The 25027-nt window shown below is 45.7% G+C and overlaps 1 protein-coding gene across 6 annotated transcripts in view; it reads right to left on the reverse strand.

The window, feature by feature from the left end:
- NRK (Nik related kinase) overlaps nt 1-25027 on the reverse strand; it is a 105676-nt gene that overhangs the window by 46449 nt on the left and 34200 nt on the right. For 4 of the 6 annotated variants that reach the window (XM_056359457.1, XM_056359458.1, XM_056359453.1 and 1 more), the window contains 12 exons: nt 24140-24196; nt 16455-16580; nt 15564-15674; nt 13531-13621; nt 11290-11420; nt 8395-8449; nt 6062-6140; nt 5228-5403; nt 3366-3438; nt 2758-2953; nt 1761-1925; nt 945-1103 (listed from right to left, as the gene is read on the reverse strand). In XM_056359457.1, the coding sequence (XP_056215432.1) occupies nt 945-1103; nt 1761-1925; nt 2758-2953; nt 3366-3438; nt 5228-5403; nt 6062-6140; nt 8395-8449; nt 11290-11420; nt 13531-13621; nt 15564-15674; nt 16455-16580; nt 24140-24196 (1419 nt within the window). The remainder of the gene's footprint in view (nt 1-944; nt 1104-1760; nt 1926-2757; nt 2954-3365; nt 3439-5227; nt 5404-6061; nt 6141-8394; nt 8450-11289; nt 11421-13530; nt 13622-15563; nt 15675-16454; nt 16581-24139; nt 24197-25027) is intronic. The other 2 variants (XM_056359456.1, XM_056359454.1) reach the window with 2 other exon arrangements.

The raw sequence follows: 25027 nt of genomic DNA on the forward strand, positions 1-25027 counted from the left end.
CAATCCTAGCAGTTGCATTTAACTGTTTATCAAAACCGAAAACTTCAGCTAAGGGACCCAGGTGCAACACGCATGCACACATACACACACAGAGAGGTGACAAAGAGGGCTTTTGCTTAAAGACTGCAGCACAATGCTAAACAGCAGCACTCTGCATTCCTCCTACATACATGTGCATGAGCTCTCCTCACACCTTTCTTTGGGTATTTTGGGAAGATGCTTTGCCATGAATGCAGAGAGTAGTGCACGCACTGGTCTGCTTAAAACGCAGCCACCCAAGGAGGCACCTGTGAGTTGCTGAGATTTTTTAAGTTGACCCAGACTTTAGGAACACAACACAGCACCAGCTGTAGAACAGGGCTCACATGCTGGGATTAACATAAAAAAAAAAGTGTGCTAGGAATGATGAGATAATATATGTGAAACGGATCTGTAGATTTTCACAATATGATAACAGTAAGCATAGCAAGTTGGTGGGCAGAAAAACTTTCAGAGTTAGCAAGAGTGAAATGGATTACAACGCTTAATCAAGGACTGTATGTGCTACCCCGATCCATCATATCTTACCTACCTAAAAGCCTGGGGGACAAAGAACAAGAAAAAGCATCACAGCCTGACATTGGGGTACAGAGATCTGTGCTTGGGAGACACGATGCCATTCTGTATCTGGGTCAATTATGTGAACCCTAACATCAAAGACATCTGTTAAACTGCAGAAAAGTTAGTAACTTCTCTGAACTCCAGTAGAAGTGACAGAGCAACCTTTCCTTTCCCTTATACTCTACATTAATGGAAACCAAAGGCTTTACCATAGTGTAACCGTGTAGTAAAACATAGGTCAAGCTCCAGATTTAGGTTTAAAGATCAGCCTGTCCTCTGCTTCTGCATTACCACAGCATCACAAACTGCAAAGCACCAAAACGCTGCATTGGCCAAGACAGTACCTCTTCGCTTGTGCTGCTTGATGGAGGATGCACTGCTGAATTTGAACTTTTAAAAGGCTCCTTCTTCTTCTGCTTGTGGTCATGCTGGAGAGAGAGCAGCTGTGTCTGATCTTTGGGGAGAGTTCGATGCACCTTCCTGTGTTGCACATCCTCCACCTTCTGAAAGCAGAGTGATGAACCGCAGAGAGAACAGTGCTTTGGAGGACCACTCAGGTGACCACTGGAACTTTGTTTTCAAGGAACAAAGCAAGCATAGTTCCAGCAGGGCTGACAGAAAAGCCACAACTCCAAGCAACAGGAAGCATAAAGTGACCCTAAACACTCTGTGTTTGGCTTTTGAGACAGCACATCAGGAAATCTTAGGTTTTCTTTTTACTTTTCCTAAAACTTGACAATGAGACTTCAGCATTAAAATTAACCTCTGCTCCACTTTTTATTTGTGAAAAAGAAACGGTCCTGGTCACAACCCAAACAGAAACTGGAGATTTAAGCTTAGGTTGAGCTGATGGAGGAAGCTTTCAGGATAAAGATATTTCCAATCTGATTTAAGTGACTGAAGACCATTTCAGTATGGAGAGGTGGCAGGGACAGAAGCAGGAGAGGCAGTGTCATTGCTGTAGATAAGGAGGATGACTCAGTAACATGTAAGTTAACTCAAAAGAAGGCCAAATCTGAGGACAAGAGGCAGTGAATGCATTAAAAAAGTCCCTCTCTGGTCTCTGACTCAGAGGATGGGAACACGCTCAGGGAACAGAGAAAGGCATCAGCTACAGGAATGGGGTGCTGCAAACTGCTGTCAGTAAGCACTTTTCATACCTGCTTCTTCTCTGATTTCGTCTGTCCATCGGCTGTGAACCGTTCATCTTCCACAGCCCTTTTGTCTTCTCTACACCTCTCCTCTTTCCTCTGAAGAGCCTTAGCCTCTGCCCACCTCTGCTCACACTCCTGCTGCCTTCGCAGCTCCTGCTCTCGCCTCTGGTGCTGGAAGAGAGCCAGGGAATAATGTTGCTTATTTTACTCGGGTACCCACCAATTACTTAGGCAGCGCTGGTTAATCACAAGGCCCATTCCGTGCCAGGCACTCACTGACTGGGGATCCCCGACACCGCACAGCAGCAGAGAGCCACAAGCTGCCACCAAAACGACTGCCAAACCTGAAGTGAAACCTTTCCCCTTTCAGGAGCCGAGGGCAGATTTGCCATTTATTTAAGCAAGCATGTGAGATCTCTGTGACAGCTGAGCTAACCTAATAACAAATGTCTTCCTGTCATTTAGAGAAGGAAGGGGGTTTTTTTCAGAGTCCCCCTGTTTTGCTGGAGCAGCACTACCCTTCACAAATGCCAGCTCCGGAGTGTTTGCACAATGCTTGAATTTTGTCAGATGCTCATGAGAAGGAACACTGGTGATTAAGGAATGCCTGCAACACCACAGCGTGCCAGACAGCTGGAAAGGCAGCAGCTATCTTGTAACATCTTAAAGAGAAGCAGGGCCAGGACTGCGGATCAGACAGAGACTCCAAACTGGGCAACGCACATGAGAAAGAATTCAGGATCTCCCATCCCATCTGCCTGGGCTTCCACCACCGAACAAGCAAAATGCCCTTCCTCTTCCACTCCCAAAGCTCCGGGCAGGTTGTCAGCAGGAAAAGGGCAGAGCCCATTTCATAAGTGACACAGTTCTCCAAAGGTGAAAGACTAAATCCAGGTTGTGCCCACAATTTAACACAGCCCCTTCTCGCCTTTCAAAGCCTACTCTACAGGCACATTTTTTATTTGGGATAAGACATGGAACAACGATACAAGGCAGTCCTTACATCCTCCAGCCTCCTCCTCTGCTCTTTCTGTTGCTCGATCCGTTTCTGTCGCTCTGTCTGCAGCTGCTTCTTGTATTTCTCCTGGTCCTTCAGCTGCTGCTGCTGGCGATGCGGGTCAGAACGGTTTTTGTTCTCCTGCTGCAGCCTCAGGAATTCACGGCGGAGAGTTGACTCCCCGGGGAGGTTGACTATGGAGCTGAAACAAAGGGGAGGTTTCTACATGACTAAACATAACATTAAAGAGAGAACACAAGGTGCACTGGGAATTGCTTGTTGTCCCCTGTTAGCAAATGAAGATGTTTTGACAAATCTCCAGCACGTTGACTATACATCCACATTTACTGTGCTACAAAACAGCCTGAAGCTGACTGTCGGGTCCTTCATTTGAGAGTTTCCTCCCTACTGCAGGGAACTAAGCAGCAGCTTATTACAAACATCTTACACTCAGCAGTTACGTTTGATAGCTACAAAACAGGTAAAGCTGCCAGAGGGGACACAGGGAACAGGGGATTCACAGCAAGCTAAAAAGGCCATTCTAGCTGGCGAGGGCTGCCTTCAATCAGAACAGCTGGGGCAGTCACATTTTCTATTCCAGTAATAAAATTAACCTTGGTTCTCCTTCATCTTCATTCAGCTCGTCATCTTCCTCCTCACTTCCACTGTAATCATAGTCCGTTTCTTCTAAAAAAAACCCCAAACAACAAAGAGAACAATAAACAAACCCCAGTGGAGGATGCTGTTATTTAAGATACGATCTTGAACTTCATTTCTGAGCACTCAACCTAAACTGGAGGAATTTAAAAGCCACAGGTTGCACTGGGAGGCTGAGGGGAGACAAGATATCCACGTACATAATTCAAAATCTAGTTCAGCTAATGTTTCAGGGCAGCCCCTTTACACACTCCCACCTTTTCCCTTGACTGACTGTATTGGTTTTGCAAAACTAACCTATTTCCATAATGTGAAATAAATTAGGCTAAACCCACAGAGAAATCTAAGCCCCATAACCACACCAGCAGAGGGGTTCTTCAGAAAGAAATTTAGACAGGACATAAAAGGCTTGGACTGCCCTGCTCTGCTGTTGTATACCTGCTGCACGCTAAAGCTGCAGCCTCCAGTAAATCCAGGTTTCCTTTGGTATTAAAGTGAATAATTAAAAAAAAGAAGAAACAGGGATAATGAATAAATGCTAGTTTTAGCACAGCGATTCAGAAGAAGCTGACCCATACTTTTCCAGTTCTCTTCAAGATAACCTGAAGACAGCTTTTAAGGGATAATTTCAAACTGGTCCCAATCTGCGATGTTGGCTATACGGCACGCTGAAGGGGGACTTCAGGTTTTTTGAAGTCACTATTTTGAAGTGTATAATCTGGCAATTTCACATTGTTCTCCCTTTCAGGGCAGCTTTGATTAAAAACAGCACTTTTCATGTCAAAATATAACTATCTGTCAAGAAGTGATTGTTATCATTGCATCCCCCACCCCCCCACCCTCCCCACGGGCATTTCTGAGAAACCCTGTCCTGCCATTCCAACGTGCTTTGAGATTCTGAGCTGGAAGAGGTGGTGGAATGCGCAGCTACTACTGGGAGTCAGTAAATCTACACCGCAACAGCAATTTCATTTAGACACAAATACTCCTGTTGTCAAATCAATACTTGGAGTTTGTAAGTCACTTTCCAGCTGTACAGTGCTTTCAGAGTTTGCCCTCGCAGTCATTGATCTTCACAGTGCCACGGCCAGGATAAAATACACAGGAAAGGAAGAGGGGAGAGAGGGCAGGGAAAATCCGTGCTCGACAGGCTGCACCTCGTCCCGCACCGTGCACAGCCCTCAGCCTGCTGTGCGCAGGCATTTACACCAACACCATCCCCACTCCAGCACTGCTCCTGCCAGGTTTTGCTCTGGAGAGCAAGGCTAGCGTTTGGATCAAACCCAGATTCCCTCTTCCTCTTCAGCCACCCTGTGAAGCAGATGATTCATTGTACCCATCTGTGTTTTGCAGGAGCTTGGAGGCCTTCTCGAGGTCTCTTCTGTGCACTCCACCGCAAAATGCTTAAAGAGCACTGCTGCCCCCAAAGAACTCACAAGCTAAAATGCTATGGAGATGCAACAGGAAATTAAATGGATCGGGGACAGACAGACGAACTAGAAGACTGGGAAACACTCGCTGAGCATTACCCGGACCTAGACTTGACTTGGACTCTTTGCTCACGTTAGCATTAGGGTCGCTCTCAGTGAGCCAGGGTCAGTCAGGCTCCAAAGAGTTTAGCACTTAAACACCATTAAGGACCTGGGCTTTGGCAAAGAGACCTTCAAAACAGCCCCACTACAATCAAGGACAAGACTTTTCTCACAGTTCTCTTGGTATTCCTCTAGTACTTCAGTTGCATCTGCTTTGCAAGCTGCTGCCCAAATCTGAAGAGGACCTACTCCCTACCGTGCCTTTTATTTTGCTATTTTCACGTTACCCTTTTCTCCTTTTTTCTTCCTGGTCCTGTCCAGGTGGTCTTTCAGCATGATGCGTACTTGCCGTTCATTCTGCATGTCTCGGATGAAAGAATGCTTAAGCAAGGTTTCAGTGGATGGACGATGCAAATAATTTTTTACGAGGCAGCTTTCAACAAAGTTTAGGAATTTCTTTGACCTGAAAAAGAAAAGTGGAGAAAACCAATAATCCTTTTCAACTCATGCACCAAACGCTACCCAAGTGGTGGAAACCACTCACTTTGCAAAGTTTCCTTTTACACTGGAACGGCACGAGACAACTTGAGTTTTGCCACTGTTGTGCCTCCTGAGACCAGCACAGCGCTGAGGACGCATGATGGGGACCTCCACCCCGACCACCCTCTCTCAGTGGAGTTATTCTGGATTTACATCCAGATCTACCAAAACACAATGTCACCAACGCAACTCTTTCTTTAGCCTTTTGATATAGTGAAGATTTTCTTCATGCACTTCATTTAAAAGACAAAATAATTCTCTGTAGGCAACAGTGACTGCCGTTAGCCCCACACCGCCTTCGGATGAAGCACTGACCCCATCAGCCCATCTAAGCCTTGCAGCAACTGCAATGTCAGCCACCCACACTGAATTTTAGCAACTGCAATGACTGCTGCAGTCCAAAAGAAAGGTGTTGCTTCCCAAAGGCCTGCACTTCTGTCTTAACCCAGCACTAGAAAGAGCCTAGGAAAGACCTTGTAGATCACTGTAGGATTTAACAAGATCACTGTCTCCAGACAAGAGAGCTCAAAATCCTTCTAAGCCCAGTGCAGCAAAAATACAGTTTTCACACATCTCTTTACCATTTTCTGGATTTCAGCTTTGGGGGTGGGTTCCGTGGGATGAGGAAGAGCGCTCTCATGGGGTGCATGTCACACAGGGCTGCAAAGAAAACCACAGGCTATTGAAGGGTGCATGTCCCCCCGCGTCCCCCCCACAGCCTGGCCGTGCTGACCCAGCCTGGCTCTCCTGACAGAGAGGAGCAGTCCTCCACAAACACTGCCACTTCCAACAGCACAGCATCTGCCACAGATTCACGCCGTTAGTCAACCAAATTCACGCTACAGCCAAGAAATAAAGTCTCTGAGCACACAGAAATCTTTCACAACAATATGCTGTTATTGCCAGTTAGAGAGATTTGTAAGAAGGGCTACATGGCAGGAACAAGTATAACTTTCTTCATGTTTTTTATATATAAGGCTTCAGGAGGATGTGAAAAAAGCTTACCTCTCTAATTCACCAAAGCGCGTTTTTGTATGAACAGAAGTTAAAGTTGGGATTGAAATACTTACCTGTCTGGTTTACGGCTCAGATAAATGATAAACTAAATTTTAAACAAACTCTTAGCTACTTTGTTCATGGCATAAGAGAAAATGCAGGATGAAAGAAATCTGATGCAAAAGGGAGAGCTCCCGAACTGCACCACTGGCACAGAGCGTAATGACTGAGCACACTTTTCATCTATCCTGTGTTTCAGGAGTATGAGCACCAGGATTAGACAATCTGCAACAGATTCTAGTCATGCATTCACATGCTGATTTCTCTCCAGCCCAATGTATTTCTCTTCAGTGTTACTGCTGTGGGAAGTTGAAGCTACAACGAACTCTGCAGAAAATAAATACCGTCACATCTCATCTGCCCCAGGCCTTTTGTACGGAATTACGAGTGTGCTCCATCTGTCATGGAGAAATATCGAGGGTCAGAGGTCTTCCTTCACAAAACAGAGCTACTGAATGACAACTGATAGGAACTACATGGAGGCTGATTTCATATGATACACAGATGCTCAGCAGTGATTCTCTTTACAGGAATGGACTTGCAGCATTACAGAACTCGTAAAAGTGAGAAGACTGGTGTCTGGTAAAGCCTTCACTGCTTTCTATTAATTTCTCTGCCCCTGAATCCACCTGCTATAGTTTCTCACATCTGGGTTCTGTTTTTGACTTTTTCCTTTGTATTTTCAATAGCATGATGCAGTGGGGACAGGGGATTGTGTGTGTGTGTGCGTGCGTGCGTGCAGAAGTGCAGTTTCCAGCTATGGGTCCCAAGCACTGTTGCACTACAGTAAACAAAACACAATGCAACAGAACATAAACCATGGCATTTTCCTGAAAAAAGCTAGTGAAATCATCAAATACAGGTTGTCACGAGGAATCAGCATGCAAAGCTACGAAGTCTCTCTCTAAGGAAGCTCCCCATGGACTCGTGTCTCAGGACTCAGCTTCAGCCAGGCTGAAGCACCGTGTCTGAAAGTGCTGCTGAACTCCAGCTGGCTCCTCAGCGCTGCTAAAAACCAAGTCTGATGGGAGAACAGCCAAGAGTGTTTTGTTTGGTTTTTTTTTTTTTTTAAATACAGCCTACATGCTCCCAAGCTTAGGCCACACTATAATTTATTTCACCTCCCGTGCTCTCAGCCGTGTCCAGATACCCCATCACACCACATCTGCTCCGTGGGGGCTGGGGTAAGGCAGCCAGTGCTTTGCAGACACCACAAGCACGAGGTCTTTGCATCCAGGCTGCAGCCACCGGTCGCTGCCCGATGGCTATGAGAGGCTGCCCGGGGGGGCAGGGGGCAGCTGGCAGCCGAGGGCAGGCTGTGAAACGATGGCAACCTGCTGCTAGGTTGGGAATGTGGCCAGGGACCGAAGCCATTACACCAGCAAATAGAGCGCTCATCCCAAAACCTGTGAGAATCAAGTCAGTCCCAGAGTAAAAAAACCCCACAAACAAACCAACAACCTTTAGGCCTAGTTTTTCCCACTGCCATTTTTTTTATTTATTTTTTTTTTAGTGACCTAAACCCAAAGCCACTTTTGTCAATTTTTTCTGCTAACGTGTCAATCACTTTTGCTTAGCTGTACCCACAGGCTGCGATCAAAGTGATGCTAACAAGAGCTCTAAGAATTATTTTTTTTTTCCCTAGGAAATAAAGGCAAGAAAACAAAATATAGACTTAAAGGGTCTGGAAGGAAGAAGAAAGCAAAAAAAGTACAAATGAGGAAAAGTCTAATTATTTTTAAAGATACAGCTGGACCAACAATTTTGCACATCTGTGCATCAGCCAAGCATGAGTTATTTTAACACAGAACATGTTCACAAAGCATAGACACCCCCACCTTTACACTGAATCACTTACGAGGAGCTCCTTCAGCCATTTCAATAGCAGTGATTCCCAGAGACCATAGGTCACTCTGCAGGAAAAGAAACATTGCACATTGCAACTCGCAGCATTCAAGCTTTTTCCTTTATTATTTTCTTTTGGGGTTTTGGTTGGGGTTTTTCTTTGTTTTTACAGTTTCCCTAGATTTCTCCTGGATCAGGTCATTTCAGTTGGACTGACATACATTCTGCTCCCTCCCATTCCCCACTGAGCTTTTAGGAAATGTGCCAAGAGCCAGAAGCTTCCCATTTCCCATGCAACTCTGAACAGCTGATTCATCATTTAAGCAGCCAGCCCCCAAATGCAGACCTTCTGCATTCACAAAACAAGAGCCAGAATATAGCAGGCACCATTTAAATATATGTCTTGAATCTTTTAAAATGTTTCTGTGCGGCAGCGAGACTCAGCAGTGCTTCACCCCCCTGCTCCTGGCCAAAAAACCCTCTTGGTCTTAATGCTTACTTCAGGAGCGTTCATCGCTGAGTTTCTACACTGATGGAACAGAAATTGTAGCCAGAACTTGGGGTCTGACTTTTTCTCTTTACAAAGTCTCCAGTCACATGGTTTTGGGCACACGAAAGGAGACCACATCATGCAGTCAGATTTATGCCACAGTACGTCTTCAGCTCAGTTAATTTCAAGTGGGGTTTCCTTTATCTGCTTACCTGGACGCTCAAGGGACAGGTTTTGATCACGGAAGGTAAGTTGGAGACACTACCAGTGAACCTAAAATCTTCATGGGTTTCCACTTGATTAATCATGTGCATTATTTTACTGTATTTTCTGTCTAAATGTAGCCAAATAAGAGGCACACGACCAAACCGACTTGTAAGGCCTCTCTAAAACTGTCTTTTAAGAAGAGAGCAACAGGAGACAAGCCTTCAGAGATGAGAAGCAATATACCATTACACAAATAGCAGCTCATACCCAGCCTGGCACTCAAAATTTGATTTTATCAATACAGCCAGCTGCTCTGAACTGCTTACACAAGCTGTGGACCAGTTCATATCATCATTGTGGAGGGATTTGACAATAAAACTGGTGGGAACGTAATAAATTCACAATCCTGACCTGTTATTTAAGTAAATGACTGAAAATTAGAAGGGGTCCTAGGGATAGTCCTGCAGGTTTTGGGGACAATGGGAGAAACCACCAGGGTACAAAGAATTTTGGTTTGGAGTTTCCAAGAATGACAGGCAGACAGCTGAAAGGGAGGATGACAGCAATGTCTGGAAAGGTCAATGTGTACATATACCTACTTTTATGCATTTTTTATATTTTCTTTTTTCTTCTTTTTTTTTTTTTTTTAACAGCAAGAAGTTATGGACTGGCTTCCTGCTTCCTGCTGCATTACTCTTCCTATCAGCTATAAATCTCTATAAAAGACCGTCTCCATGCCACCTTCTGAGTCACAGCACTGCTTGTGCAAGTGCTTCCAAAGCCTTCCGCTGACCAGTTCTAAACTACCATCTGCAGAACCTATTCAGAAGCAGACGTAAATGCACACAGATGAACTGTGACTACTACTGAAGGCAAAGAAACCTCAAGAATTAGAGCTGCACGTTCCTAATGCCTGTATCTTCTGAAAAGTACATTCTGAAAAGGAAATCAGCTGGGGACAGGGAATGAAGACAAGAGATTAATTTCTTGAGGTTTCAGTAGAAGATTTCTGTGGTATGAAAAATAAAATCAAGAATATTCTTTGGTCATGACTGACACTCACACAACGTGACCTCACTCTGCCGGTGCAGCACAGAAGGTCCCAACAAGGGAGAATCACAGTCTCTGCATCACTAGAAAAGAGAAGCAGTAACTGGTTCTTCTATTAAGTATTTCTGAAGCCACAATTAGAATGACAGGTGCAAAGTGACAACCAAGAAAGCAGCTGAACCAAGAGAGTGACCAGAGGGTCACTCAGAAGATGGGTGCTCACAAACCATCCCTGGAAAATAGCCTGCATGGTTAAGTGTAGACAGACAAACGACAACACTGCTGGAAACAGGCTGGAGGAGAAAGAATAAGCTTTGTAAGTGTCTAGAACTGCATCAACATATTGTAAGAGTTAGGAGGAGAACCAGAAAAACCGCTTGGTAGCTGTTCTTGGGCTCCCCAGCACAAGGAAGTCATGGACGTGCTGGAGTGGGTGCAGCGAAGGGCCACAAAGATGTTTAAGGGACTGGAGCTGGGAGGCTCTGGGCTGAGAGCGGTGGAACTGTTCAGCCTGGAGAAGGGAAGGCTCAGGGGACCTCATGCATGCATACAAACACCTAATGGGAGGGGAGTAAAGAAGACCAAGTCAAGACTCCTGAGTGGTGCCCAGTGACAGGACAAGAGGCAATGGGCACAGACTGAAATACAAGAAATTCTGTGCCTTCTCACCTCAGCCAGCCTGCGAATGACCAGAAATGATTTTGCAATGGGAAACCTCTTGCATGCTCATAAATGGGTGAAGTAATACTAATTATTGCCAATTAACTGAGGATTTGCAGTTAAGTACACTGTAAAACAGCTCCGTCACAGAGGAGAGCAGTAACTTGTCATATTAGTATCACACTACTTCAAGTGTTCCTTCCAAATTTACCTCTTCCTTTCTTTTCTACCCTGACCTGCAACTTCCATGTATCAGTATTTTTTTATGCAGAAGTTCATGAAAGTGTATTTCATGTATTGAAAATTCACAAAAAGATATTCATAATGAAACCCCACTCTGAAAAAGAGCCACCACCCACGTCACAAACACTCCTACTTGTACAGTTCTAGTATTATTGCGGTTTAAAAGGAGGGAAGTTTGAACTTTTCAAATGCAGTACTTGAGCAAGACTTCAGCAACAACCTGCACATTTTGCTATCTTGTGCAGCCGCAACACTTACTCTGTAATCGTACGTAGAGTCTGGGTTCTCCTCACACGCAATGACCTCAGGCGCCATCCAGTACGGTGTGCCGATAAACGTGTTTCTTCGCCCAATGGTCCTATCCAGTTGAGCGCTTACACCAAAATCCACTGAAAAGCCAAGCAGAAGTAAAGAAATAAGACTTATACCCACGTGGCAGAGTGTTTGCTTGGTTACTTTCACACTATTTAGAAAGTCAAACCTTTGGGCTACACTACGTCTGTCAAATTTGAGTTCCTCCAGTACACCTTGGCCAAGAGCTGAAATTTAACTACTTTTTTATTTTCCTTTTTGACAGAAGGATCAAATAAAGAGCATGCTAAATCTGCCAGGCAGGTTACGGCAGACATGAATTGCTCTAGAAAGACATTACAGAATAATTTATGCTTAATCTCAGTGCTACATCGAGTAGGACTTGAGATCTTTAACTAGTATCTGCAAGGAAAAATAGTATCTCCACACAAAGCAAATCTGGATGTGTCAAATATTGCCATTTGCAAAAGCTGGGAAGAACTATCACCTCACTTCGCTCTGAGGTGCTCAGAATCACTCCTTCTCCACATTCATAGACTAACTTAGAACAAGCTGGAGAGTCAGACTCATTTATTCTGATCTTAGGCTCATTATAATGAGAGAACCATGTGGTGCTCTTTGTGCTGCAAAGGGTGTTACTTTCATCAGGATTGTATAGCAAAAGGGTTTTGTTCAGAAATGAAGGCAGGCCCACACAACCAATAATTATGTGATTGTACTCTTCTTTGAACAAAGCTCTAAGACACACTAATTGGATCCACTGGGCATAGCAACTGAGTGCTATTCACCAAGAAGACAAAATAAGAGGGAAAAGAAAGGACTGAAAGGAGACAGCCCTATGGTTACCATCAAGGAGCAGATTTTCTCACTTGTGTTACCTCATTGCAGATCATCTGCAAACCACACCCATTTGTACTATATATATTTTGGTGTATATTTGTACTACACATAATTTAACGTGCCAGTTTAGCAAAACTTCTCCAACAAGAAGTTGGACCTGACCTTTTGGGATCATCACGCATCCTGTGCTTCCGATGGGAAGTGAGCACACTTAACACCGAAGTGGAATGGCACTGGACTGAGGACCAGCTTTCTAGCTTCTTCAAAACACATGAGCTAAATCTCTCTGGAAATAACTTTTTTTTTTTTTTTTTAAATTGTTGTACCTAGTAAATCTGTTTCATCTTTAGCCAGAGCTAGAAAGGTTTAACTTTCTTGTCAATCATATGAAGACTGGTGGGACTAGTAACTATACAAGGCCGTAAACACACACAAATCCCCAACCTTGCCAGTTTTAAGAGGGAACAATTGAAAACTAGTACGTATCTTCTGGGGACAGCAAGCAACATCCTGCCTTCGTTTAACAGAACAGCAAAACTACCTTTGACTTCAGTGAAGCCAGGATTTTGCAATAAAGTTAAACCATAATGAGATGTAAAGTACTGTCACTTGCTCCAGCCAAACATTCCACCCCACATCCAGAGGCTGTGTTTATTATTTTTTGTTCTCCAGCTCTACAGTCAGTTCTTTCAATTAAAGAGAGCGGGAGCGTAAAGATCATCCCAAATAAGAGAAGTGCTCTCCTTAGACTGCTCCTTTAATTTATCGCTATGTGTTCTCTGCGATGTCTTCCCAAAACATGACAGACATCCCCTCCTCAAGAGAGAGATGTACTTAAGTTCATTTTTAGAAAGTCAGAAGTTGTCAACTCTGACAGCTAGAAAAGCAAATAAGCAAACTCTCCAAGACCTTTGGGAGATGACTATTAGGAAGAGCTACTCTTCGGTGGTAGCCCTTACAGATGTGTATACTTCACCTACTGTCAGATTCATGAAAATCTCTAAGACCACTCCCTTAAGGAAATCAAATAGCATAATTTATTCCCCCAAATTTTTCACTTTGAAGTCTTTACACGCTGGGATCTGCTGTGATGGTGTTGTGACTGACTCGACAGGTTCTGTGTGTGGCTGCCCAGAAGTAGCTGTATTCCCCTCAGGCTGTGAGTGTCATCCTTGCAGAACATGTCATGTTTTCAGCTCCTTCTATATGACAGCACCTTATAAACATAAGCATGAATGCTACTTGACATATCTGTTGCTGTTAGGTTACTGAGGGTTCTTTCCAAAACAAGATGGAGATCTTAAATTCTTACAGACAGGTTTCGAGCACACATTTCAGGAAACTTACCCAGTTTTACTTCTGCATTTTCTGTCAGAAGAACATTCTGTCCTTTAATATCTCGATGGATGACATGGTGAGCATGAAGATGCGCCAAGCCCTAGAAAGAAAACCAGACTGTCCTTATTCTTTCTTCCTATCACCATGAGTGTGGCACTGCTGCCTTTTTACACTTTTACCCTTCTCAGACTTTATCACAAAGAAAGTCCTTTGGATGTTGTTAGCTGCACGAAGACCCCTGTTTCAGGGAGGAGAGAGGACAGCAACCACAAATTTGATTGTCATCTTCATCCACAGCCCTAATGGCAGCAGAGCATCTCTGAAGCCAAATGTGATGAGAACAACACAGCAGTATTTAAAACTTCTGTCTCAGAATCAAGGGAGCCTCCTTATACCATGTGTTAAAAGCAAGCAAAAGAAGGAAAGAGCAATGCAGGATGCTCTGTATGAGGACCAGAGACAGCAGTTGGCTGCCCACAGCCCCTTAAATTCTGCATTCAGCAAAACCATGTTCAGTGGTATATGGACCACAGAAAGTTGAAAATACCATGTCAGACCTCTTTTTGAATACAGCAAATATTGTTTCCATTCAGCTAACATTTGCAATATTCTGTCTCCTCCTTTGTTCCAAAATTGTCCATGGTTAAACTAGTGTAGATAAAAAGGAACACGCTGAAATAATAGGTTATAGTAAACCAGGGGATGCTTCACTCGAAATGCTTAGCCTCTGTAATATTAATGGCTTCAAATAGAGCTTCCACCCAGCTTCTAAATTTTCTAGAAGGAAACATTGTCAATCCATGTGCAACTGGGCCCCTCTGTTTTGAAACAAGCACAATTAAATCCAATCTTTTGTTTTCCACAGAACGCTGTTATGGTTTTCAGTTGCACGAGCGTAAACCAGATGTTTTAACATCGCTTTCATAGAGAGCATAGCCACACAAAGAGCGACCTGACCAGCTCACCATTAAGATTTTTTTTCTTTTCAGAGAAGAGCTCCCCCCCACCCCCCTGCTGTAGATACTACAATCTGCAGCCTAATACCAAATCCTTGTAAGATGGCCAATGTTCTCTACTGAGCGCACTTCTCAACCCCTCTACTCCAGAAGCAGATTTACTCCTATTCAAGCATTACTTCGGCATGCCATTTGAATTCCAGCTCCCAGAATGCACATTTATCTTACCATTATTTAGGAAAGAAGTAAAACTCCATTACAAGGAAGACGGATCAGTAACTCTGCAATGGGTTTTGAATTTAGAAGAACAGTTTCCAACTTTTTTTTTTCCAGGCTAGTTCACTAGATTACACTTGGGAATTGTTTTATCCTCTGTACTTTCCAGGAACAAAAGAAAAGTAATTTAAAAGGGGAAAAAAAAAAAAAGCCCTTAGCCTGCATAGAAAGAAGTATAGCCCCAAGAATTGTCATGGGGAATAACGCCCCAGCAGGGCCACCTTTAAGATTTCAGAATGCTGTTTAGTCAACATTGCTTCTAGTAGTGCAGAAAAGAAACCCCTGAGTGCGTGCAGGTAAAGGAATTACGAACAGAAAGATCTTACACAGTGTGAACAGCTGAAGCACTGTGCAGTAAGACCTCCTGATGCAACGGACAGAATTACTGAAAAAAGAAAATGTATTTAATTTTCTAGATACCCAGAATCTGGACTTTCAGAAGACAGCTATTTGCTGGAGGAAACAGGAATTTTCTGTTCTTTATATAGAAAATAAGATTAACTGCTATAATATAGGATGTCAAGTGTATTTACTTTTCTAGATGCCCAGAATCTGGACTTTCAGAAGACGGCTATTTGCTGGAGGAAACAGGAATTTTCTGTTCTTTATATAGAAAATGAGATTAACTGCTATAATACAGCCATCACACTGGCTCTTTGGGCTCTTCCCAACTCAAGGACCACAGCCCACGAGCCCCACGGATAAAAACCTTTAAACAATGATGCTCATTAGCAACCTGTGTTAGTGACCAAAGGCTTGAAAGGCCTTTTTGTTTCAAAGGAGCGACAAAGCTCTGTTGGCCTGACTCACCCTGAGAACCTCTCTGCAGATGTATGCGATCCAGTCTTCCTTGAAACAGTTCCCTTTCGTCTTCTTTACCAGGTCGGTGACGGAACCCGCGCCGCAGTACTCCATCACCAGCTGCAGGAAGACAAACGCGATACACCTTCACCACAGCCCTGGCGGGGTGCCAGCAGAGATACCACATGCCAACACCCAGGCCACCACCGCCGAGGGGTGGCAAATAGACACCACCTTCCCAGATGCCACCCAACATCAAATCTAATTTCCTGAATCACACACAATGCTGAATAAATTAAAAAAAAAAACCTCAATAGTGCTCCTCTCCTTCTGCAGGTTATGGGTACTTTTTTTAATATATTTTATTTTTAGAAACTACAAAATAAAATGAGCTAGTAACATTGAAAACCACAGGAATTTCTTCAAAATTTGAAATTTCTCATTTTGCTGCACAGCTTCAAAAATCCTGCGGCAGAAAAAAACGGGAGGATTCATTTTTCTTATTTGCTTTATTGCCAATTCCTCTGTTCCCTTTTTTTATTTTCCAACTGAAAAAAAGGAGAAGAAAAGAACAAGAAAAAGGAGAGGAGGAGAGGAGAATGAGTTCTCTTTCAATTAAAAAAAATAATACAGAAAGGTTTCATTTGGGAAGAAAACCTCAAACAACAAATCAGAATGACAGCATGAGTCACAAATATCCTAACATACTTCATGCCCACCCTCAAAGGCAATCACAGGGGATGGAAGATGTCTAGGGAGGAGCAATTTTTCTCTTTTATGTGTTTTTCTTCAGAACAATGACTTCAGAGCTTCACTGAGACAGAGTCCAAGCCAAGCATACCGGAGCTCTGAAGAAAGGAGCCGTAAATCCGATGGACAGAAATGACACTAAACGCTTACCCAGAGCTGATCATCTTGGCCTGCAGGACTTTTCTTTACAAATGCACCGTAATACGTAGCAATATTCCGGTGATGGGAGTACTTTTTTAGCATGTTTATCTCCAGCTTGATTTCCTCCTCTTCATTCTGCAGCAAGAGAGCAGAGGGCCCCTTAGATGACCAGACATCACCGATCTCCAGAGCTACCCAGAGCTGCAGGGCAACCTCAGTCTTTGGAGGCTTCCAACACCCAGCTGGAACCAGCCCTGAGCAGCCCGGCTTGACCCCATGGCTGACCCTGCTTTGAGCAGGATGCTGGACCAGAGACATCCTCAGGCTCCCTCCAACCCGAGTTACCCTGGGAGATGTGACGGAAGGACAGGCTCTTCAACCGATGATGGAATAAATCCATAGGTCTCAAACAACGGATTGTTACAGTTTGACCCGAGGAATCAAAAAAATCCTGAGTTGGCTATAACAATCACATATTTTTATATATATAAAACATATATATTACATATATAACAATTTCCTCAGGGGGGTTAGACAGGACCTATTTATTACTCCCCCATCTGTGGTTTCTGTATGCAGTAATTTAGTCCTGGAGAAATTAACCAGACTCAAACAAAAACAAAAATATTCCTAACACTCCATTACTTAAATACTTGGAAAAGTACCCGGTGCTCACAGCAGCCACTCTGTCTTCTCAGTTCCGTGGAGGGTCTTGCTGGGAGGAAATCAAAGCCAAGAAGGAGGCGACTTGCCACAAATCAAACGCCACAGCCAGCACAGGGTTAGGATCTGCTCCTTCCTTAAACTTGTGAGGCTACCCCGCCTGGACCATGGAATTTTTTGCCCCCCTCCCAACACCACGCCATTACTTACATCCCTGGTGTGCTGGGAGTAAGCACACCCCTAGATGCCTCCCTCCAGGCACTAGCTCCGTCCCCCCACTATCTTTGTTTCAGTCTCCTCAGGGCAGACATCCTCCTCTGCCCAGCATGGCACCACACGCAACAAGACAACTAACGGGAACACAAGTTTTAATAACCACATTGGGAGGAAATGCCCTTTTTCAGGAAGAACTGCCTGATACGAAGAGGTCCTCTCAGAGCTGGCCCGTCTGCTCTGCTGCCACCAAAAGAAATCGTGCACAATACCCAGTGAAACGCACCAAGATTTTGCTGCCTCTTTTGCTTTAACAGGAGATGAGTGGTGCTGCAAGGTATCCGAGTATCGGTTAAAAGGAGTATGACAAAGCTGAAAATTAATTTACCTTGCTGCAAACCATCCCAGTCAGCACTTACTAGCTGAAGGGAAAAAAAAAAAAATCAGGCAGCAAGAACAGCTCAGCCCCACAGGACATTTTTATGCGCTTTTCCACTATTTTCCAGTAGCTTTGCCATCGAAGCGTTCCTTCAACCATCACAACAGACTGCTTACAACACCAGCTGCATTGTCCTTTCTACCTGTAGCAAAACATTAAAGCCTGACAGGCTGAAGCCAAACTCCCTCAAGCATGTGAATATGATGTGTCTTATTAAACCCAACCACACAAAAATCATTCCAAACAACAGAAGGGACTGATATGTTTTCCCCAGCAACATCAATCCACAGGAGACACGTTACCAGACCAAAGCCTAATTGTCTTAAGCTTTAGGAAATGGGAAACGTAAAATAACTCCACTTGAAGCAAAATGAGCTATTTCAGGTTTCAGAACAGCCCCTTTGTTGAACACAAGCTCTCAAGCTGCACACATTACATTAGGTATTTAATTTATCTTTTGTTTGCAGCTAAGGAGAAAGGAGGACCCTTAATCCTTGGCTTGATACAGCCCTGGATGTTGTATGACTTAGATTAGCAAGGGCGAGGAGGAGCCCGGCGCAGCACCTAGAGTCTCCAAGAGAAATCAGAGCTGACTCCCAGACAGCGTGCAGAAAATCCTCCATGAGCCAGGTCTGGTCCTCCTTCTCTCTGCACGTGGCCAAGGCACAGTCAAAGGGAGCTGAGACCTTGTGCTGTGTTTTCTGGGAGTGGAAGCCAGGTCTGGTCCCTTTGGGACTCTAGATCGTGCATGTGAAAGGGTAGAAACAAGGCAGGTGAGGAGGAGGAGGCAGAGAATGACAGGGGAACAGCCATCCTGGACCTGACCACAAAGGTCCTGTCAGTGGTAGGAGTTTCTGCAAGGGCCCTTTAGGGAAGAAGAGCAGAACGCAGGACAAACAGGGAGGACTCCTCTCCTCCCCTTGCTGTCCCTTCTGCATTCTGCCCACTCCTCCTGCCAGGGAGGGGCAGCGTTCACCCTTGGGAAATGCCTTCCTCAAATTACTTCAGGTCTCATCAGATCTTAAAGTTTGGGGTTTTTTTTAACTCTGCCCATCTGCATGAACTTTGCACTGGTGAAGCCCAACTGCAGAAGCTTCCCTGCTGCGCCCTCAGCACCAGCGCAGCTCGCACGGCTCCTCAGGGAGCTGGCAGGTCTCAGCCACTTCCTCGGAGCTGCTGTCTCTTTTTCAGCTCTTCCTTTGCCCAATTAGTTTGCTAGCTGTCGGAACAGTGCTGGCACAGCTCTCATCCAAGCACTTTCTATTCCTCTGCAGTCTCTCCTCCCAAGTTTTTAAAACAAAGATAAGCACGTGCCTGTTTGTGAACACAGCTGGGATGTCAGGTAGGCTCCTTCACAGCCCCTGGCAAGAACAAAGGATAGCTGGACATGTGTAATGCTCCTTTCCCATTACCAGCAAGATGATCCAGTTCCTGCTTTACCTCGTGTCCTTATCTATTTACCCAGAAGGCCGGGACCTGCTCCCTCCCTGCACCTGCCTCTTCTCCCCTTGCCCATCCTTGCCCACAGAGGTGGCTGCCCGTGCACGCTGCTGTGTGTGTCCTGAGGTGCAGGATGAGTGCCTGGGGAAGAAACTGCTTAGACAGGACAGTGAGCTTCACTGTGGTGCAGGAACCCTCTGAGCTAAGCTCTTGCATCCTCCAAAGACAGAGATGTAACTTCAAATACCAGTCAGTCTGTAAGGTAAAGGGCTATACAGGACAGCAGGTGGGCATTTCACAGGCAAGAAGTATACCATCTTCTCAGTGCCTGAGTGAGTTTTGGAAAAATTACTCTATTTTACACACAGAAACCAAGGCAGAAGGGTAAATGTGAGCGATTCTGTCCCAAGGGCCATGTCTGAGGCTCAGCCAGGAACTGAACCTGGACTTGCTAAGTCTCAGGGCTACACACATCCTTCAAGCAGGGCGAGTGGGGCAAAAGCACCCTCAACTTTTCAGTGCATGCACGTGCTCAGGATTTTCACTTTCCACAATCACCCTTTATCAGTGTTACAATCAACCACATCTCCCAGGGGTCTAGAAACCTGTGCATGAATCATGCTGCTTAAGGAAAGGAAACCAGCTCGCAGATGTGCAGGTGCAAAAAGCTGTTTGCTTTCACAAACCAATGTGTTTTTGGGCACAGATGGCTGCACGCACAAAGATGACAGGTTCATGATCAAAGGCTATTTTTGAAGATGTGAGTCTATCTGCAATGACATTAAGAAGCAAAGAACTAGAAAGCACACGCTGCTGACCTCAAACGGAAACAAGATTATCAGCTGATAAATACTTCACCAAGAGACCCCTTAGCACTAGGGTATTTCTAATGACAAGTTTCTCATTTAAGTGTTATTTTGCTATCCAGAAAGACTGAAAGCAAGGGCAGAGAGAGAATGGCCTGCTGCAGAAGAGCTCTTTGATTACCTGCACCGATAGCTGAAGAGAAAAGCAGCAAGAACCCAACCTCTTTGCAAGCACTCTGCTTGCTTGGCACCGTCAGATAAGAGGAAGCAGAGCCTGCATGGATGGAGAGGCACATGAGCACACATTGCCACCAGCTCCCCTTCACCCATTTCAAAGGGCTTCTCCCCGCTCCATGACATGGCAGCACTTCCCAACAGATGTCTTGAGGATCCCGCAATGACCACAGCATGCTGCTGCTGCTGCTCTCAAGAAACCGGCCGGGGGCTGCAGCTCATGACAGCGAAGGGCAGGTTTGGTTAGCTCTTGGCATGCCCCAGACCTTAGAGCTGAACAATCACAGCTGGGGCTGGTCAGGGAATTTCTGATTAAATGGTTTCTTGATGCAAAGAAAACACAGATTTGGTGAAACAGAATCTTTTGGCAGAAATATACTGGTTATGATAAAATGTTAGCTGAAAGACTTCTTAGACTGGATTTTCCAGTGGTGAACACATGATGCTGGGGGAGAGAAACCCACTGCAGAATATCCAAGTAGCAAAGAAGCAGCTCAGACCCTTGGGATATGAGATATCCTTGTTCAATCCTATCCTCTCCCGAGTCAGACAACACTGACCAGTTACTGAGCAGGTTAGTGACCAAGCCACCACCAGCCTGCCCTGGTGTGAGGCTCTGCCACAGCCAGCCACTGGAATCACCCCACTTTGGAAGAGAGATCTACTGGAGGCTTGAACTGGGGAGTCCTCTAAGCAGGTACACAGATCACCAGGCATTCAGCTCTTCTCTGCTTCATTTGGAGACAGGTGAAAGGAAGAAGACTGCATCTGTCTTGATTTTATTTATTTTTTTAACCTTCCTGTTTTCTACCACGTGAAATTTTCACTCCCTAAAAGAAAATTGTTCCCTGTGCAGCACTATCAGATCACATAACCACCTGGAGCTGGAAATGGCCACCGGGGCTACGAGCCTCCTGCCTCACTCAGGCAGGTTTACTGTGACAGCTTCCATTTCTCACAAGCCAAACTCCATGTGAGATGTTGCTCTCAGGTGCAATTTACAGGCAGGACACTGGAGACGAGGATTTCAATATTTTAAAGACTTTATTTAATGCCTCAAGCTGGCTTTTCAAGACCAAAGGATCAGAAAATAACTTAAACCTGAGCAGACTAGCAATGCAAGAGAAATACTGAATCCTTGACAGGCTCTGAATTCATGACACTGAAATTCTGGAGATTGAAAGGATTTCCGCATCACAGTTAGGACGCACTACAGCTGTGAGAGGCTTCAGTAACCAAATGCTATGAAGAGAGAAAAGGTACTATTTTACAGCAGAACTGAGCTTCAGAGATGTCCCGGACTTGTAGAGCATCAGCCTCAGCCGTACCCGTGCTCGTACCCCCTGCAGCTGCAGGGCAGGAATGCATTGGCTTCAACCAGCCCACCCACCCTGCGCTGCAAGACACCAGCTCGCGGCCCCTGGCCAGGCAGCGCGCTCGGGAGGCCAGCAGTAGCCCATTTCTTGCAGCCACGTGGCTCCCCCCAGGCGCTCTGGGGTTCGCACCAAGGTGTCCGAATGGCTCCAGATGGCATCTGCCCAGCCCACCCTGCCGCTGCACCCAGCCACCCACCGCCCGCTGTGCTGAACGCAGCGGGGATTCACCGCAACGCAGCGAGCTGTGAGAGGGGGCTGGGGGGAGGACAACCCCTGGGCAGAGCAGACAGCCGCAGGAGGAGCCAGCAGCTACTGGCAGCAGCCACCTGAATCACTCCTGCGCTGGTGTCCCAACACCTCGCAGAGGCACCGGAGGAAACCGGTGATAAAGCGGAGCATTGCATCCAGGGCTGCCAGTCTGTGCCCAGCAGCGGGAACGCAGCCAACCCCTCATTAAGAAAGTAGGAGTAACAGCAGAAAGCCTTGCACTCACCCTGCACCAAGGTCAGACAGCAGAAATACTCAAGTACAGCTGAACTGGATTTGTTCAGCGTTTAGGGGGGGGGAAGGCACCAGGGAAAACCCCTCCAGGTGGCTGCACCAACACGCTCAGCACTCGGCTCTCCAGCTTTCACATAAGTGACTCAGCATGAAACCAGCATGATCTGTTATCACGGCCCCGAGCAATGGGACAGGCTCCCTGGTATGATGCTGGCTCCCTAGCCTGCAAGGAGGCAGAAAATCAGACCTAAACAGCTGGGGTTTGTTCCCAGAATCATGCACGCCTATCAACATGAATTCCTGGAGCTGGACCGCAAGGCTGTCCTCCATTTAGATTTTGTTGCCAAGCGAGCAGGCATTACTGGGCGCTACAGATTGTCGGTTGCATACAAAGCAGACTGTATTATGTATAGCAAAGGGAAGGAAACCTTTCCAAGGTTCCCTTCCTGCAGTTTTTGCTTCAATTGTTTCAAGGCAGGGACTGTCACTGGTACTAACATGACAGCTCACAAGTGACATCTTCGGCCAGCCCTCACGCACTGCTGACCGACCCAGCAAAGCACAAAGCAGTTCAGACTGAAGTGCTGGACAACTTCTGAGCCTGTGCCGGGATCTGTCCTGTCCGCTTCTCTGTCAAAGCATGGAGGTGCTCTGATCTCAGGGGTCTGTCTGCGACCCAGACCCTGCTCCTCTCCATTCCAAGATCCAGCAGCCTCACGTTGGGTGACTGCCATTTTTTAAAGCCAAAGCACCTGATGATACACGTACCTACAGAGCTAAAAGAAAGAAACCCATCAATCTAATGTTGCACTCCTTTAAAAAAAGCACTCTCCTCTGTGCACAGAGAAGAGCAAAACTGGCAATTCAACTGCACATGCACATTTGGCAAGGTAGCAGCCACAGCCAAAGCAGCCCTTAGGTATGCTTTCTAAAAGTATTACAGTAGCACCTCAGTCCAAAAACCCAACGTGCAATTCAGACCACGTGCTGCTCCGGCTGGATTCCTGCACCATCAGCGGAGAACTGCCCCGGACCTGCTCTCCATGATGAGACTCACGCAGACACTGCCTTGCTCTGCTGTCTGCCAAGACGATTAGAAGACATACAAACACGCAGGCAAGGCTCGTCTGTGCTTGCCAGAGCACCACGTGTAGACGTGCCACTAGCAGACTTGGCCGAGAGGACTTGGCTCTGGTTTTTATTTCAGGCGATAACCCTTCCACAACATCGCAAGAGGAACCTGTCCTGGAGTTCTGTTCTCCACACCGACACTGCCAGAGCGACAGGATGGGAGGCTGGTCTTCAGTGGTACTAGGTGCATCCTACCAAACCGTGGACTTCCAGCAAACTCTAGGAGGGGAGGCAGGCTGTCTCCCCAACCTGTCTGGGGCTCAGGCTAACACGGTCTCAAGGAGGCAAGCTGCTTCTCTGCCGGCTGCACTCTTAACAGGAGAAACAAAACCCAATACTTAGCAACTTCTTCCGACACCCTATTCCAGCACTGACACCACTTTATAAATGTGATAGCGCCAATTAAACTGTCTCCCTTCTCTCATCTGTCAAACAACAATAAAAAAGTGCTACATTTGCATTTCTAACATGTGCCTGCTTGCTAGCTGTCAGGGTAGCTGCTCTGAGGAATAGCTGGCACGCGAGGGGAGAGGATGTGATGAAACACAGCAGGGGCAGCACAGAGCTACAGGAAATCTTTCTTTTGCTATCTCCGGAGACAGATAATCAACTAGAAATAAGCAGGAGGACAGTTCTCCTCTTTGTTATTATAGACCTTCAAAATACATGGCAATGCATTCCCTTACTGCTTCGTCACCATGGTCAGGTACAATTGAAAAATCCATCTGTATTGACACCTCTCAATACTTTATAGAACAGAAACCGGTGCTCAGCAACCATAGTTTATACCACTGGATTGTCTTTTATAAGCTATCCACCTTCTCATCATCTGCTTATTTATTTTTCCTTGCACCTTGATAACAACTTTTTTATTTTTGATTTTGCACTCACCTCAGTAACATTCATCACTTTGATGGCTGCTAGCTGCCCAGTCTTCACATGGCGACCCTGTTAAAATGAAAAGGACTGTAAGTAAAACACGTATGCAAACTGCGTGTACAGTAACAAATCAAGCATGTAACAACTGGGCTTGAGTACTTGCTTTCAAACATGTACCAACAACGTAGTGATACATAACTGCCATGGTGCAGTTGGTGATGTGTTATCAGACCCATGCCCTTGCCATGCTGTGAAGTCAACCGAGTTACCTTTGCAGGGTTCAATTTCCCCCTTTAGCACCCAGCAAACAGCAATCCTGGGAGACCTCCGCTGCCAGAACACAACATGGCACGAGTTTATGGGTCTCCATCCAACTCCTGTTCCGACAGCTGTTGCCACCCCTGAAGCTTCTCCTTCGAGGAATTCTCAGCACAGACCCAGGATGACCTACCCAGACCAACCTTCTCGCCCTGCGAGCCAGGCTGAGGTGCGCTGGGGAAGCAAGGCGCTGGGTAGCTGGCACTGTCCCCACCTCCCCACCCCACATGTCCTGGCTCACCTCAGTGTAAAGAGAAAACTCTGGGTTTCAGTACATCAATCTGGCAACCTGTATGTGGCTGCCAAGAAACTAAAGTTGTATGTACTTTCTTACCTTTTTTTTTTTTTTAAAGGCTTTTTAACTGTGAAATGCTTAGTTTTAAAAATCCTTACTGCAGCTGAGTTAACTGCATCTCTGCTACCTCCCTATAAGCATGCAGAGGCTTTGTATTATAAAGAGGTAATCGGGGCGGGGGCGGGGGGGGGGGGGGAAGAACTCTCCCAGGGTCTTTGACTCCGTGTGTGTATACGTACGTACACACGCTCCACTAGTGAAATCCCCACACCCCTCAACCATTATTA

This window comes from Falco biarmicus, chromosome 14, assembly GCF_023638135.1.
Source record: "Falco biarmicus isolate bFalBia1 chromosome 14, bFalBia1.pri, whole genome shotgun sequence".
Lineage (NCBI taxonomy): Eukaryota > Metazoa > Chordata > Aves > Falconiformes > Falconidae > Falco > Falco biarmicus.